This window comes from Corylus avellana, chromosome 5 (assembly GCF_965113065.1).
Source record: "Corylus avellana chromosome 5, dhCorAvel1.hap1.2, whole genome shotgun sequence".
Classification (NCBI taxonomy): Eukaryota; Viridiplantae; Streptophyta; class Magnoliopsida; order Fagales; family Betulaceae; genus Corylus; species Corylus avellana.
In genome coordinates, this window is record NC_142494.1 from 129,727 (window position 1) to 145,628 (window position 15,902).

Consider the following 15,902-nt stretch of genomic DNA (forward strand, 5'->3'; position numbering starts at 1 on the left):
ACTGCACTGAGCGCGTCTTCTATATGTTTTTGCCCACCACTAAATGGGTGACAAGCTACCTTATTACAAGTTACAAAATAAATTTGGATGCACTAGATAATTTCAATCCAAAACATAAAACCAAAACAATCAAAGCTTACGAAATGGTCTGAACCTAAATAAAAAAATACCACACTTCACAGAAGCCAACATCAAAAACAACATCAATCCACTGCAACTATACAAATCACAAAAGCAAATCAACAACAGCAGGAGCAGTGGTGGTGTACAGCCAGAGCAGCCGTGGGCTGGGCGGTGGGCTGCGCGGCGTGGGTCCAGCCTGTTCCGGCCGGCTGGGAGGTGCGTGGCAGCCTGCTGGGCATGGGTGCTGCCTGCTACGGCCATGCGGTGGGTGGCAGCCTGCTGGGCATGGGATCGGCCTGGGCGTTACAGATTTGTTGGAGGATTTGATTTTTTTTTGGAAGAGAGAAAGAATGGGTTCGTTTGATATTGGGTGTTTCAGGCTTTAAGAGTATATTAGGAGGTATAATCCGGTGCTCTTTACTCTTGTTTTTAATTTTGCTCTTGCTGATTTGTCATTGATTGACTGGTGGGAAAAAAATGGAACTTTTATGCCATGGTTGAATAGAAGATATAACTCAACTGGAAATCCCTTATCCAATGAAGCCACGTGTGCACTCCTTGTTGGAGAATCAGATCCTAACCTAATCTGAAACTGAAAGTCGGGTCAGCTCACATAACAGCCAGAAAATCAGTGCCACCGTGCCCACAACTACAAGCAGTGGCTCAGCTTGGCCCATATTTGTTTGTCGTTGTAAATACTGGATCTCATTCTTTAGATAATCAGTTTCTCGCAGTCTGCCCACTACTTTGATCATAAAAAGCGGTGTAGAGAGCGAGAGAAAGAGAGAAGGAAATGGCAACGCAAGCGCTGGTATCATCATCATCTCTTACCTCGTCAGTGGAGGTTACCAGACAGATACTAGGAGCAAGACCACTCCAATCTCCAATTGGCTTCTCAAGAAAAGCTTCCTTTGCAGTAAGGGCAGCAGCCACTCCACCTGTTAAGGTTTGTTTCTTCTTATTATCTACTAAGAAAAGTATTCGGTTAGTGTAAGTAGATCGTTATATATATATATATATATATATGTGTGTGTGTGTGTGTGTGTGTGTGTTTGTGTGTGTCCAAAGTGTACATTAATTCTATCTAATCTATGTTTATGTGCTTGATTAATTTGATTTCAGCAAGGAGATAGACCCTTGTGGTTTGCATCCAAGCAGAGCCTTTCTTACTTGGACGGCAGGTAACTCATGCATCATGCAATTTCCATTAATTTCCTTGTGGTTTACTTAGGCTTCGATATGTCATATAGTACTCTTCATATTTGATCCACTTCTTTGAATATTAATTAATATAAAATTTACAGCCTCCCGGGTGACTACGGATTCGACCCTCTAGGCCTCTCGGATCCTGAAGGTACAGGAGGATTCATTGAGCCCAAGTGGTTGGCCTATGGCGAGGTCATCAACGGACGTTATGCCATGCTGGGTGCAGTGGGTGCAATAGCACCGGAGATATTTGGGAAGCTTGGCCTTATCCCCCAGGAAACAGCCCTCCCTTGGTTCAAAACTGGCGTAATTCCGCCGGCTGGGACGTACAATTACTGGGCAGACAATTACACTCTTTTTGTGTTTGAGATGGCACTGATGGGATTTGCAGAGCACAGGAGGTTTCAAGACTGGGCCAAGCCAGGATCCATGGGCAAACAGTACTTCTTGGGGTTTGAGAAGTATTTGGGAGGGTCTGGGGAGCCAGCCTACCCTGGGGGACCCTTGTTTAACCCTCTTGGCTTTGGAAAGGACGAGAAGTCGCTCAAGGACTTGAAGCTCAAGGAGGTAAAGAATGGGAGGTTGGCCATGTTGGCCATACTGGGTTACTTTGTACAAGGTCTTGTGACAGGCGTTGGCCCTTTCCAAAACCTCCTGGATCACTTGGCCGACCCTGTCAACAACAACGTCTTGACTAGCCTCAAGTTCCATTAAGAGGACTATTATTATACATAATGTCCCTTTGTTGTTTGGAACAACCAACCCAACCCCCCTTTGTATCTCTCTCCCACTCTCTCCCGCTCTCTCTCTCCCTCTTGTAACGCGATGTTAGATTAATCTTACTTGTGATCTTCGTGTAACTCAACTCTCTCGGTAATGGCATGTTAAGAACTGAAAATAGACCTCTTAATGCATCCTTGTGTGCACCATCATCGAATGTAGCGAAGCAGGCGGCATTTTATAATTCTCGAGGATTCATGAGCATTTCATCCGGTGTGGTGCCAGAATTTTCCTTGCCAAAAAATGTAAAAATCACTCGGAACAAAATCAACAAAGACTCCATTTTCAATCTACATACGAATCAGTCCTTGCCCATCACAACTTAGTCTAGTACCATATGGTGAGAAGCCATATCTCAAGATGGACTCCTCAAGACCACATGTACATTGCTTCTCAGAATTATATCAAGCAATGAGATTATCCACTTCTTACTCTACATCTCAATTCTATTGCTGGTAGCAAATACGAGCTTCGCCACAGCCACTCAAGAATTTCAATCACTTCCACTGCGGATGGAAACTTCCTACAGCAATTGGGGTTCTGCTCTCCAATTTGTCATATTTTAATATTTCTGAGTTCCATTGATTCTCGACTAAATCAATTCCTTAAATTTCCGAGTGAAGTGCACAGATAACATAATCAGCGTGAGAGATCAAATAAAATGACCAATCAACCTTTCTATTCAGTTATAGAAGGAAAGATAATACAAGGATAGAAAGTCTAAACAATTACAACTTTTCCGAACAATTTGATTAAACGAAAACACATAATGCAAATGAACCTCAAAACTATTAAATGTAAAAAAACCCAAGTGGTGACACAAAAATAAGTAAGAGGTGGGGATTGTGTGCTGCAGATCAAGATGGGAAGAGAGCAAAATACGATTATGAAGTCCTCTAAACTCAAGATGCCACAGAAAATATAACAGGCTTTGGTAGCATCAGCAATCATCTGAGAGCCTCTAAATATGTCCTGTAAACAATCAGCCTCAGACAGGTAAAGCTAAAAACTTTAACCAAGAAAGTTTCCTCTTCCTACATACTGGAGTCTTCTCCAAAAGATTGATGAAGAATACCAGAGATAACCTTCAATCAATCTTTACGGATGAGAATAGGTAATGAACAAAGTAGAAAGACATAAGGAAGCCAATGGTGCCAGTCGACAACATGATTGCAACTGCCATGATGAGTGAATAGCCGAGATATAGTGTAGCTGACACCGGCCCACTCAAACTTTGCAGGTCAAAAACCAAGTAATTGATGGAATATAGGAACACATAAAGAGCAACTGAACCTGAAGCAAAGAAAGCTTTCCACCACCACCGCCAATCCTCCACACATAGATGCATGTAGGTGAGGACCACTGACACTTCAGCACAAACAATAACTAGCAACGAAAGAACAATTAGCAGGAACCCAAAGACATAATAGAACCTCCCAAGCCAGATGCTAGAAAGGATAAAGAAAAGCTCAATGAAGAGGGTTCCAAAGGGAAGCGTCCCTGCACCGAGAACAAGAAGCCATGATGGATATTTGCGTGCAGGAATTTCCCTTGGGATCTGGTTGGTTCGCACAGGGTACTGAATTGCCTCAGCTCGTGTCCCTAAGAATCCTCCAAGGAGGGTGAGTGGCACCGAAATGCAGAACCAGAGGAACAAGAGTACAAAGTACAAGGAAATGGGAATAGCACCAGTACTATTGCTGCTCCAGAGAATGAAATTCAGCACAGTAAGAATAATAAAGACAATTCCAGAAAAGAAGCAGGCAACCGACCATGAAACAGACCTCCAACCTTCTGAAGTTCCTTTTATGGTTCTCCAGAGACGTACACCAACATACCCAGCAGCAATTCCCAGGAAAAGATAAAGAATAATCATTCCTGTCAGCAGCATTCCTCGTGAAGCTGGTGACATGAAACCAAGGGCTGCAAAAATGATAGTGACAATTGCCATCCCTGTAATCTGAACACCATCACCGACCATCACGCAAAGTAGCTTGGAACAATTTGGTTCTCTGAACACATCACCCACAACAAGCTTCCACCCAGAAAGCTCCTCATTCATCTGAGCTTGAGCTTCTTTGTCCAATTCCTCATACCTCGTTAAGTCCCTCCTCACAGTCCTTAAGAATATAACAAAAACTATACCGGCTAGGAAAAAAATTACCATCAGTGAATTTAGAATAGAGAACCAGTGGACTCGGGCACCTTCCATCTTCAAATAAGCATCCCATCTTGATGGCCATCGTATATTGCTTTTCACGAATTCAACCTCGTAAGTGAAGGATACTCTCTCTTGCTCCCGTATTATTTGAGACTTGTCAAGCTCCGTGGGGCAATCTACAGATGAGATACTAGCGTACCTGACAAGTTTCTTCATGACTTCAGGATCATACTTCACGGTGCAGGGGATAACCTCAAAACCAACTATCTCGAACCCAGATGCCTTCTTCTTATCAGCATCAGAAGAAATAACACCCATACCTTCTTCCCCAGTCCCTATGATCTCCACACCCCTCCCTTCATACTCATGAACCAAGACCCTGAACTTGAGATGATTAATGATGTAATCTTCATTACTATTTGGTGGTGTATATCCAACAGGAAACCCAGTCCACTGGAAGTTAATTCCATTTTGCTTGGCGTACCTCATGGCAGGCAAGTTATCCAGAATCATGTTCACTTGATACAGATCGCGGGTTCTCTGTTTCAAGAGCTTGACCTGATGCTCATTCAATGGGCTGGTAGTACAGAGGTAGACAGTCTCATTAACATTCATTCGGAAACGGTAAGGAGAGTTGTCAATCTGATCTCCCATGAGGAGTTCTCCAAGATTCTCGGCACTTTTCTTGACACCACCGTCGGGCTCACAGTAAGGGAGACTGTAGTAGCTGAAGGGAAGCTCGGTTTCTATGGAAGTCAAGGAGTTAACTTTGGCAAATATTGCTTCCCCGTTAGAATAAGTGTGCATGTAGCTTCCCGGAAGATAAAACCCATTGCAAGTATGCGCAAAGAGAAGAACCACACAGAGGAAAGCCCAGCATACGGAGGGCATCCTCCATTTTGATAAAGCCATTGAAATTGAAAGAGAAGACAGCAGATCTGTTTGGATCAGTGGTGGATCTCTGCCTAGGCTACTAGTCTTACGGAAACATTCAACGCCAAATCTACACAAGATGGAACCATTTCGAGTGTTAGGCTCTGGAAAATATTTAGGAGAAGAAAAATAGAAAGAAATTCAAAGAATATTATTTGGGCACATGTTTAAGAAGGCATACAAGGTAAGGTTTTTCTACCCCAAAAAAAACACAGATCCATTGAGGGAGGTCCGTGTACATAATACACAGGATGTTTGGGATTTGGCAAAGAATCCCAACACCCATTGGCTCACAAAAGCAGATAATTGCTACAACATACAAAGACTCGAAACAAGAAAGGGCTCAAAAACAATTCTTACTAATAATCAGAAGCAGATCATTAACAAATTTTTCCAGAAAATATATTGCGCAGACCCACAAATACTAATAATAAAAAAAAAAAACAACAGCAAAGAGAACGGGTACCCAATGATAAAAATGAAAGAGAGCCATAACCGAAATGGCACAGATCTATGCCAACGACACACGAAAGTAACAAAAGCAAATTCTACTCAAGAAAATTATACGAGCTATGGAAATGGAAGGAAACGCACCTCCGGCCAGATCCAATCAGAGCATAGATCTGCTGATCGGGTAGCGTCGGATCTGATGCTCTCGCTGGCTAGCTGTGCTGCAGAGCGTTACAACGAAGCAGAGTGCGAACCCTATTCTGCTCCCGTAACTGGAACCTTCTTTCAATGGAAAAGTAAGACCACCACCGGGTACCGGCACGCTAGATAAGTAGTTACTCTGGAGTAATACAAAGGTAACAACACGGGGAAAATATGTCACTCACACATCTTCTTTCGCACTTTTTTTTTTTTTTTTTTCTTTTTCTTTTAACTTTAGTATCCTCTAATTTTCTAATTGAAAAAAATATAAGATGTCTTTGTATAAAATAAACATTTTTAAATTAAAAAATAAAAAAATACCATAAATACCATAAAAGAAGAAGGCATGTTAGCCATGACCGTGGGTGACCCACGGCTTTTGGGTCACTATAGCCAAAAATATCAAATTAGAAAACAAGGTTTCAAAGTCAGAAAGCACAAAAGCATAGGGGTCCTTGGGCCGTATATTTTCTATATAATATACTTCTTTAAAAAAAAAAAAAAAAATTATTGTAATTGTAAAGATTATGTATTAACTCCATGTCAAACATGTTCTAACAAAAATATTTTTACCTTTTTTTTTTCATTCTTAGATTTAACATATTCAAATTATAATTGTTAGAATTTTTTTTTTTTTCGTGCTAGAATATCAATCAAAGGAACATGCAGAGTAGGAGAGAAGTAAGCAAAAGAGCTTATCGATGTAGGCCGGTGACGAATGACTTTGATGCTTAAATCATTAGACAATATATATATATATATATAATGGCTTAAGATAAAGATAAAAAAATAAATAAAAAAATAAAAAATTATAGTAGAATTTTAGGAAGAAACAAAAAGTTTATTTATCTGGTTGTCATGAGTTGCCTTTTATAAGGGTTTGCTCTCAACTGCTTACGGTTAGTTCCTCCATAATGATGGTCTTTAGAATGGTTTATCTTGATTTCCTTCATTTGTCACTGTGCTCTATGCTTGAAATTTGAGTCTCACCAAGTAGTTGCGAAAATTACCTTGGTGGCACCAAGGTGACCAAATGGTTTGGAAGTGGAGTGGAAAGACGTGTCAATTGTTTGGTGAGCTCAAGTTAGTAGGCTGATATTTCAGTTACACATACTCCCTAATTCCCTTCTCTAATGTGTCAAGTTAGAGAAAGAAAATTCTATGTTGTGGGCTTGTGGATGTGGATCGATACTGACAGTTGGGATTGTATAACGTTGGACATAAATGAGTTGATTTGGGGATTTAGTGATTTACACTTGTTTCTTTAGTTTTGCTACGTTTTTTATTTATTTACTAGTAGCTTGTTCGGTGCCTAAAACAAGCACCGTTTGTAATAGAGAGATATTAAGAGTACTAATTCTTTTATTAATAGAGGCTTACTAAATTGATGTATAACTCATTCATTAGAGAAAAACATAACAATTAATTAAGAAAAATGTAACGAGTACAAATAAATAAGCTACACATCATTTTAGTAAGCCTTTACTAGTAAAAGAGTTAGTACCCCTAGAATTTCTCTTTGTAATATTGTGGTTGGGTGGATTTATACTTAGGATTTGGATTGAAGATTGCTCAAGAAAATCAAGTGCAAGAAGTTCTATGTGGAGGCTCGCTTGCTAATGTCTAGACGAAATACTCAAACAATTAGTTTCGCTTATTTGGGCATCTGCTAATGTCTAGGCGGCCCCTACACAAAAGGTTTTGTCTGCTGGTCCGTTCGCACATGTCCAAACTTATTTGAGAAATGAAAACTCTCATCCACTATGGCATTTGTTGGTGTCTAGACAAGATGTTGTTTTAAGGATTGAAGCCCTAAGGATGTCCGAAGGCCTCATTAAACTGTCCAAATGTGGCTACATAAAGCCTAAACCGACTTTAGGGTTTCACAGCTGATTTTCACAAGTCTATAAAAGAACTTTGGAGGCACAATTTCTGTTTAGCTGAGTAGTGGAATTCAAGGTTGAGTTAGAGTGATTTCAAACATTGAGAGTTCTGTGTGCCAAGAGATACTATTGGTATGTGCTTATGAGTTTCAATCTCTTAGAGTGATCAAACTATGTTTGGCTCTACCTCAATAAACTGTTTGAAGTCTACCGATAGCTCAATAAAGAGATCAAAAAGAGAGATTAGCTAGTAAGGAACTAGAGCTGTTGAGGTAGGAGGTAGGTGGGATGCTTGTTTACGTATATACTGTCTAAACCATTACAAAGGGTTGTAAGTATGTTTTGCTTGTACTTGAATCTTTTCGTAGTGTTGATTTCCTATGTTTAATTATCTCGAAGTGGTTTTACCTTTGAAGTGTTATTCAAAGGTTTCTACTTCATCAACAAAAATTAGTCTGTTGATGCGTGATTGTTTTATGCTTTCTTAAGTGGTTTGATAACTATTTTTAACGAATGCATAATTGTTGGTTGTGAGCGTTAGGATTTAAATTTCGCGTTTCAACATGAGTGACATTTGAAACTTTTAAACTTTGCTATTATATGTCCCTCCATAAATGATTTAAAATGGAAAAATTAGGGCATTTTCTCCCATTAAAAAGGCTGATAAAGATAAGAAGTTGGCAATTGAAAATACAAGATAAAGATTAAATTTCAACTAAGAATGTAGCGGATGGAGACTTGGAGTAATGCTATATATCACCCCATTATCTCCCTCCCATCCTCCAAAACTAACATGGCGTGGTTTCCTATAGCATTTTGTTTATGAGGATTAATCTTTTGGTTTGAGGGACAACACCACATCAAATTTGGGGGGATGAGAAGGAAATAATGGATGATTAATAGAATCACTCATTGAGGATGTGATAAGAGAGAGTAATGTTATACACCATCTTTTATACCCACAAAGCTGATGTGGCATGGTTCAAAAAAAAAATCACGCTACAGTAACTTTAGGGAATAAAATGATGTGGTATAGAATTATTCCATAAGATAATAATAAATTGTAACGGTTGTAATAATCACATTGTACATTGAATATGAATAGTAACACAACTCCTATAACAATTCATGAGAGTGTCGTGACAAAATAATTTTAAGATCCCAAAAAAGCAGAAAATAACTAAATAAAAATAATTCAATCATACAAGACAATAAGATTTAATGCGGTTCGACTTACAAGCTTTCATTCACAAGCGAAGACTGCCAAGAGAAAATTCACTCTAAAAAAATAGAGTACAAACAATAGCAGAGACAAAACTTCGAATACACTCAACTTTTATTCTCACATAAAAGATAAACCCAATAAAAGAGAAAACATTTTTTTTTTTCTCTGTTAGTATCGCGTGGCTACAATTTCTTAATAATTTACCAACGAAGTGAGATCATTTGATGTTCTCTTTGATTTACCGTCTCTTTTTCTCTATGATTCTCGTTGTGCTCCATCTTTTGATTGTAGAAATTTTTCTTATCATTTTTCTTGCGAATGCAAGGTTGTTAATTCGAACCAAGTTATAAGTGCCAAATATCATATATTTGGGCCCCTTAACTTGTATTTGTTAAACCTTTAGTTTTGTTGTTTTATGATTTTTTAGTTAGTTTTAGTGTTTTTGCAGGTCATTGAGAGAAAAATGCGGTTTGAAGGTGGAAATTGCAAAGATTGAAGTCTTCTTGAAGAGCGATCGAGCGCACAATAAGGCGATTGAGTGCATTTGCGCTTGAGCCCATGGAAGGAACGCTCAAGCGCACACCTGCACCGCGGAAGAGCTAATTCATGCCCGAGTGGGTGCGATCAAGTGCACCCACACTGACCTGGCAACGCTGAAGCTCTAGTTTTTAGTTTAAATATCACATTTTCTTTTGAAAAGACACCTTGGGAGGCGCCATTTAGAGCCTATTTTCGACCTAGAATTGTTCTTTAGCTTTTTAGATGTTTTCCTTTGTAAGTTTTATGTTTGTTATGATTTCAATTGATTTGATTATGTCTTTTGTTACCATGAGAGGCTAAAACATTCAACTAAGGTTGAAGATGTAGCTTCATCATTGATTAGTTTCATATTCCTCATGTTTTTGTTCATACAATTCTGACCTTAATATAAAGTATTTTCGTTTCAATCCAATTATGTGACAAAATTGTAGTGATTGTTGTTTATAAAATTGTTAAAACGTTGGATATTTGATATGTTTCATCCAACGAATACATCGAATCTTTCGATTGAAATTGGATATCCATTGTCTTTCGTTGTTCAAACGGATACATGGGATCTTTTGATCCCAATTGGATATTCGTTGTTTTTTGTAATAGAGATGGATTCATCTAATCTTTCAATAGAATTTTATAAAAATAATAGGACATGCTTAGGGTTTAATTTCTTGACAGATGTATGAACAAAACATGAGAGTATAAACTTTGATTTGGTGAGGTGGATTCTGAAAACCTTAGTGCCTTTTTATCATTCCATTTAATCAATTTTAGTTTTAGTTTATTTTTATTTTGCACGACAAAATTACTCGAACTTCGGAACTAGGTTAAAATATGATTAGTTTAAATAGAAATTGATTTACACAACATAATTCCTTATGGATCGACCTCGCACTTGTACACACACTATATTGCACATGACTCGTGCGCTTGCGAGTACAATTAAATTTGCACAACAAATTTTGGTGCCGTTGTCGGGGAATTGTTGATTTGTGAAATTAATTTTTGTTTAAATTAAGTTTGTTTTTCTACTAATTATATGTAGCATTTTTTGTTTTTTTTTTTCTTTTTGCAATTTTTGTTCATTTTTATTTTGTTTTTTCTAACAAAAAAAGAATAAATAAATAAATAAAAAGGGGAAAAAGAAAAGTTTGTTTGTTTTGAGTTTGTTGCAGATTCGGTGAAATCCAGTTCCTGCCAGTGCGATCGAGCGCGCATCACCTGCGCTCGAGCGTACTCGAACCAATTGTAGCACATTCTGCGCACCTGCGCCCGACGTCTCCGTAGTTACGCGTGAGCTCAAGCCTTTGATGCTCAAACGCACCAGTGCAACTACGATCGATCGCAACTTACCTATGCTCGAGCGCACCTCTGCAGTCGGCAACAACAGACTTGAAGCAGCTAAGAAAAAAAATATATATATTTGCATTTCTTTTGTTTCATTTTTTGTTTGTTGATATTGTGGTTTCTGTTTTGTTTTTATTCTCTGTTTTGTTCTTCTTATTTTTGTGTGAATATATATATATATTTTTTGTTTAGTTAGTTTATTTTAGAGTTGTTGTTCGGTGTATGCTTGGTCGAAAATCCCTGAACTTAGATTTGATACATCTAGATCCCAACTTAGAAAGAACCCTTAGGAGAACTCGAAGAGCACTTGTTAAGATCAGAGATAACATACCCCAAAATGTGGAGCAACCTAAAGTTGAGAATGAGGATGCGAGAGCTGAGAATTTTGAGCAAGCTAGAGCTTGGAATGTGGATTTTACTACATCACTTAGGGATTTGTTCACACTCGTTGCGATTAATTCCCATTCGTGTATAGTGTTGCCACCAACCAATGCTACCCATTTTGATTTGAAGTCACATGTCATCCAACTCCTACCATCATTCCATGGCCTAGAACTTGAAAATCCTTATGGTCTTGTAAAGAAATTCAAGGACATATGTGCCACTTTTAAGTTTCAAAATTTTTTTGAAGAGTCTGTCCACCTTAGACTATTTCCTTTCTCTCTGCATGATAAAGCCAAGGCATGGTTGGATTCCAATACGCCCAGGTCCATTACATCTTAGGAAAGCTTATTGAGTAAGTTCTATAACAAGTTTTTCCCAATGTCAAAGGTAAATGAATGCATAGAGGATATTAGTTCTTTCACTTAGGAGGAGGATGAGAAGTTTTCAGAAAGTTGGGAGAGATTTAAGGAGTTGTTGATAAGATGCCCTCTAAATGGATATGAGAAGTGGAGACTCATTCAGTTCTTCTAGCAAGGATTGACCAATCCAACTGTAGTATGATCGAGTCAATGAATGTGGGGGCATTCTTAAGTTTGACAGGGGATGAAGCGTATAAGGCATTGGACAAGTTATCTGACAGCTCATAGCAGTGGGATTTTTAGAGTTGCCAGGATAAATCTGCCCGTATCCCCAAGAAAGGAGGCATCTATGAGGTTAAGGAGGACATTAATTTGAGGTTAAAAATAGATGCCCTCATCAAGAAGGTCGAAGCTCTCATTGTGGGTCAGTCCATCAATGCTGCAAACACTTTCAATGTTGATAGCTGTTCAATCTGTGCTAGTCCTATGCACTTAGCACCAAATTGTCCATCTATGCCGGCTTTTGCCGAGTATCTTGTGGAACAAGTGCACGCTTTAAACGACTATCAAAAGCAATCAAATGGACCATACTCGGAAACTTACAATCCAAGGTGGAAGAACCACCTAAATTTCTCATGGAAGTAAAACCAATCGGTAAATCAGGGAGGAGCTCCTCATCATGCTAACAATCAATACCCTCTTGGATTTCTTCCGCTGGCTTAAAATTATGCCTTATAAGCCGCCACTCAAGTGCCAGTTTCTTCTTTCCATTTGTCCTTGAAAGACACTATCAAGGAACTCCACTCTCAGACTACACAGACCCTCTAGGACTTTATGAAGATGACTGGCCAATCCATAAGTGAAGTGAGGAGTGCGACCATGGTAAACACCCAAGCGATTGCTAAGCTGGAGAGTCAGATGGGTCAAATTACAAATCACTTGGGTGAGAGAGAAAAGGGGAAGTTACCAAGTCAACCTGTGCCCAATCCAAAGGTGTGTGCAATTGGAAATTCTTCAAATTCTACGCACAGGCATAAGCAAATGCAGTCTACTGTCACACTTAGGTTAGGGAGACAAGTGGACAATAAAATGGATCAAGAAGATGAGGACCTTGCTTAGGCCACAAGGGTAAGAGAGTGGCAAAGATAAGAGGAGAGAAGTTGAGCCGACCACGGTCCAACCCATTGTTAATGATCCCCCTAGGAGTTTTATCCCAAAAGCTCCTTACCCAGAAAGATTGAAGGCACCGAAGAAGAATGCCCAGTATGCTGAAATCCTGGAGGTATTCAAACAAGTTCATATAAACATTCAATTTTTGGATGCCATCCAGCAAGTGCCTTCTTATGCTAAGTTCCTAAAAGATTTGGTCATTGTCAAGAGAAAGACCAACATCCCAAAGAAAGCATTTTTGACTGAACAAGTCAGCTCCATCCTTCAATGCAAGCTTCCCATAAAGTATAAGGACCCTAGGTGTCCTACAATTTCTTGCATGATAGGAGTCAGCCAGATTGAAAGTTATTGGATCTTGGAGCAAGTGTGAATCTCTTGCCCTATTCAGTCTATGTACAATTGGGATTGGGAGAATTGAAGCCCACATCGATGACACTCCAATTGGCTGATAGGTTAGTGAAGAGACGAAGGAAAATAATTAAGGATATATTGATCAAGGTGGACAAGTTTTATTTCCCTGTGGACTTTATAGTAATAGACACGGAGTCGGTACATAACATTGGGAGCCAGATTCCGGTGATTTTAGGGCGACCTTTCTTAGCCATGGCTAACGCCTTAATTAACTGCAGAATTGGGGTAATGAAAATTTCTTTTGGGAATATGATTGTGAAGCTCAACATATTTAACACCCATAAGCAGCCACTTGACGATGATGAAGTTCGCAATGTGTGCTTAATTGAAGAGATAATAGACGAGGCAGTAAGTAAGTTAAGCTTGGATGACCCTGAGGTGGAGAGCTTTACTCAAGATGGAGATGATCTGGGCTTGGATGAGTTGGTTGAGCAAGCTATGGCAGTTTTGGATCCCATTCCTGAGATGTAGCCTGAGTGTGGGGAAACCACTGAGATATCATTCCCTACGCCATATTCATCAACGGTTGAGCCGCTCGAGTTGATTTCTGAGAGCAAATGGGTTAGACCCATTCATGTGTAGCCTAAGTGGCCAAGTGTGACTGTGGGGAGGAATAAGGATAATGAGTTGTTCCCAACTCGTTTTCAGATAGGATGGCCAGGGTGCATTGATTACAGAAAGTTGAAGGCCATCACAAGGAAAAATCGCTTTCCTCCCCCATTCATTGATCTGTTGGTGGCACAGTTAGCTGGACATTCTTACTACTGTGTGCTTGACGGTTACTCCAACAACAACCATGTTATTTGGACCCCGAAAATCAAGAGAACACCACTCTCATAGCAGTCTTTGGTGTGATTGCCTACTGTCGCATGCTGTTTGGATCATGCAACGCACCTGCTGTAGAAAGTCTGGCTGAAGATTGTAAACTTAGCACTTGTGGGAGGCAACCTGTTGTCATTTTTAGTTTTTGTTATTATTTGATATGGTTTTGCTTGTTTTGTTTTTGTTTTTTGTTGTGGTTTTTAGGAAATTTGTCTGTTATTCAAGTTTGGGAGAGCGTTCTCCTACATTACACCAGACTTGCACCACCCATTCGGTATTGTATTTCTGGCCACATTGGAGACAATGTGTCGTTTTAGTTTGGGGGTGGGGTAGACATTTATGTATTTTCTTTTACTTGTTATTCTTGTGTTAATTTTTTTTTTTTTTTTTTTTTTTTGCAAAAAAAAAAAAGTGCTATGTTATTGATTGAGCATAATTTCATCATAACTGTGATTTGTATGCCATTGGTTGATTTAACATCTTGAACACTGCACATCATTAGAAATCCGAGTCTTTGACTTATTTGTTGGATTAGAGAGATTTCACTTGTTTGAGTTATTTATCACATGCATATTAGCATAGGGTCTGTGAGGTATGAGATTTGAATTGAGGAGTGTGTGTCTTGAGATTTGTAGGATGATTTGTTGATGAAACCTTGGCTAAAAAATAATAATAATAATAATAATAATCATCATTAGTTTGAGTTTCTCATTGAGTAATCGGACCTCTTGTCACACTAAGCATTGAGTGTTCGCGTAAAAAGAGGAAAAATTCGAGTTGATTGATTGTATGGCTAGTTAAGCTTCGTAGTTCTTTTTGCCTTGAGTCATTAAGCACTTAAGGATGTTTCTACATCTAGTGCCCTAAAACCATCTGGTTTGAGAGTCACTGGTCCAACACTCGTTACATAGGTCAATTAGAAGCTTAAGGGAGTCAAGCATTGCACAACCTACACAAAAAAATTGCACATTTTGAGTCAAACCTTGGTTGTTTTTATCTAATGGAATTCCTATGAATTTTGGGGTACACAAGCTTTGATAAAAATTGAAACTTCATGAGGCTATGCTAATCTCACTTTGCACTTATCGGAGCGTGTGTTGTCTCAATTTTTCAGCTATGAATTGAGTGATTGTTGGATGTCTTGATGAGGTGTTTGTTGTGTTCATCTTGTTAAACCTGCTCATAATGTATGAATCATGTGTTTGTGCGGAAATCCTTGTTTGTCAATAACATAGTGCCAAAATGTTTTTGGGTATCATTGCTGTTAAACCCTCACGAGATTTCACTCGTCCTTTAGGAATGCCTAGGGGTTTAAAAGGCCTGTAGCATATGCTAAATGTAATTGTTTCTCCCACGACAGCGGACTTATGTTTATTGTTTTGATGTTGTTTTTCATTTTGTTTTGCTAATGGACTAACAAAATGTAAGTTTGCGAGTATTTGATGAATGTCAAATATCGTATATTTTGGCCCCTTAACTTGTATTTGTTAAACTCTTTGTTTTGTTGTTTTCTAATGTTTCTGGTTAGTTTTAGTGTTTAGTGTTTTTGTAGGTCATTGAGAGAAAATTGCAGTTTGAAAGTGAAAATTGCAAAGATTGAAGTCCTCTGAAAGAGCGATCGAGCACACAGTAATGCGATCGAGCGCATCTGCTTTCAAGCCTATGCAAGGCACGCTCGAGCACACACCTGCACTGCGGAAGAGCTAACGCATGCCCGAGTGTGCTCAAGCGCACCCGAGCTGACCTAGCAATGCTGAAGCCCTAGTTTTTACATTGAATATCACTTTTTTTTTTTTTTTTTGAAAAGACACGTTGGGAGGCGCCATTTAGAGCTTATTTTCAACCTAGAGTTGTTCTTAAGCTTTCCGAACGTTTTCCTTTGTAAGTTTTATCTTTGTTATGATTTCAATTGA

General features: G+C 38.9%; 2 protein-coding genes across 2 annotated transcripts; one reads left to right on the forward strand and one right to left on the reverse strand.

Moving 5' to 3' along the window:
- Positions 1-2,189, forward strand: LHCA3 (PSI type III chlorophyll a/b-binding protein). The gene is made up of 3 exons (XM_059596490.2): positions 1-1,069; positions 1,246-1,304; positions 1,428-2,189. Exons 1-3 carry the CDS (start codon positions 917-919, stop codon positions 2,041-2,043), a joined length of 828 nt encoding a protein of 275 aa, XP_059452473.1. The 5' UTR covers positions 1-916; the 3' UTR covers positions 2,044-2,189.
- Positions 2,190-2,766: 577 nt separating this feature from the next.
- On the reverse strand, positions 2,767-5,984 carry LOC132183092 (Endomembrane protein 70 protein family). The gene is made up of 2 exons (XM_059596489.2): positions 5,798-5,984; positions 2,767-5,273 (listed from the first exon to the last, which is right to left on the reverse strand). The coding sequence occupies exon 2, from the start codon at positions 5,180-5,182 to the stop codon at positions 3,197-3,199; it is 1,986 nt and encodes a 661-aa protein (XP_059452472.1). The 5' UTR covers positions 5,183-5,273; positions 5,798-5,984; the 3' UTR covers positions 2,767-3,196.
- Between the last annotated feature and the right edge of the window lie 9,918 nt (positions 5,985-15,902).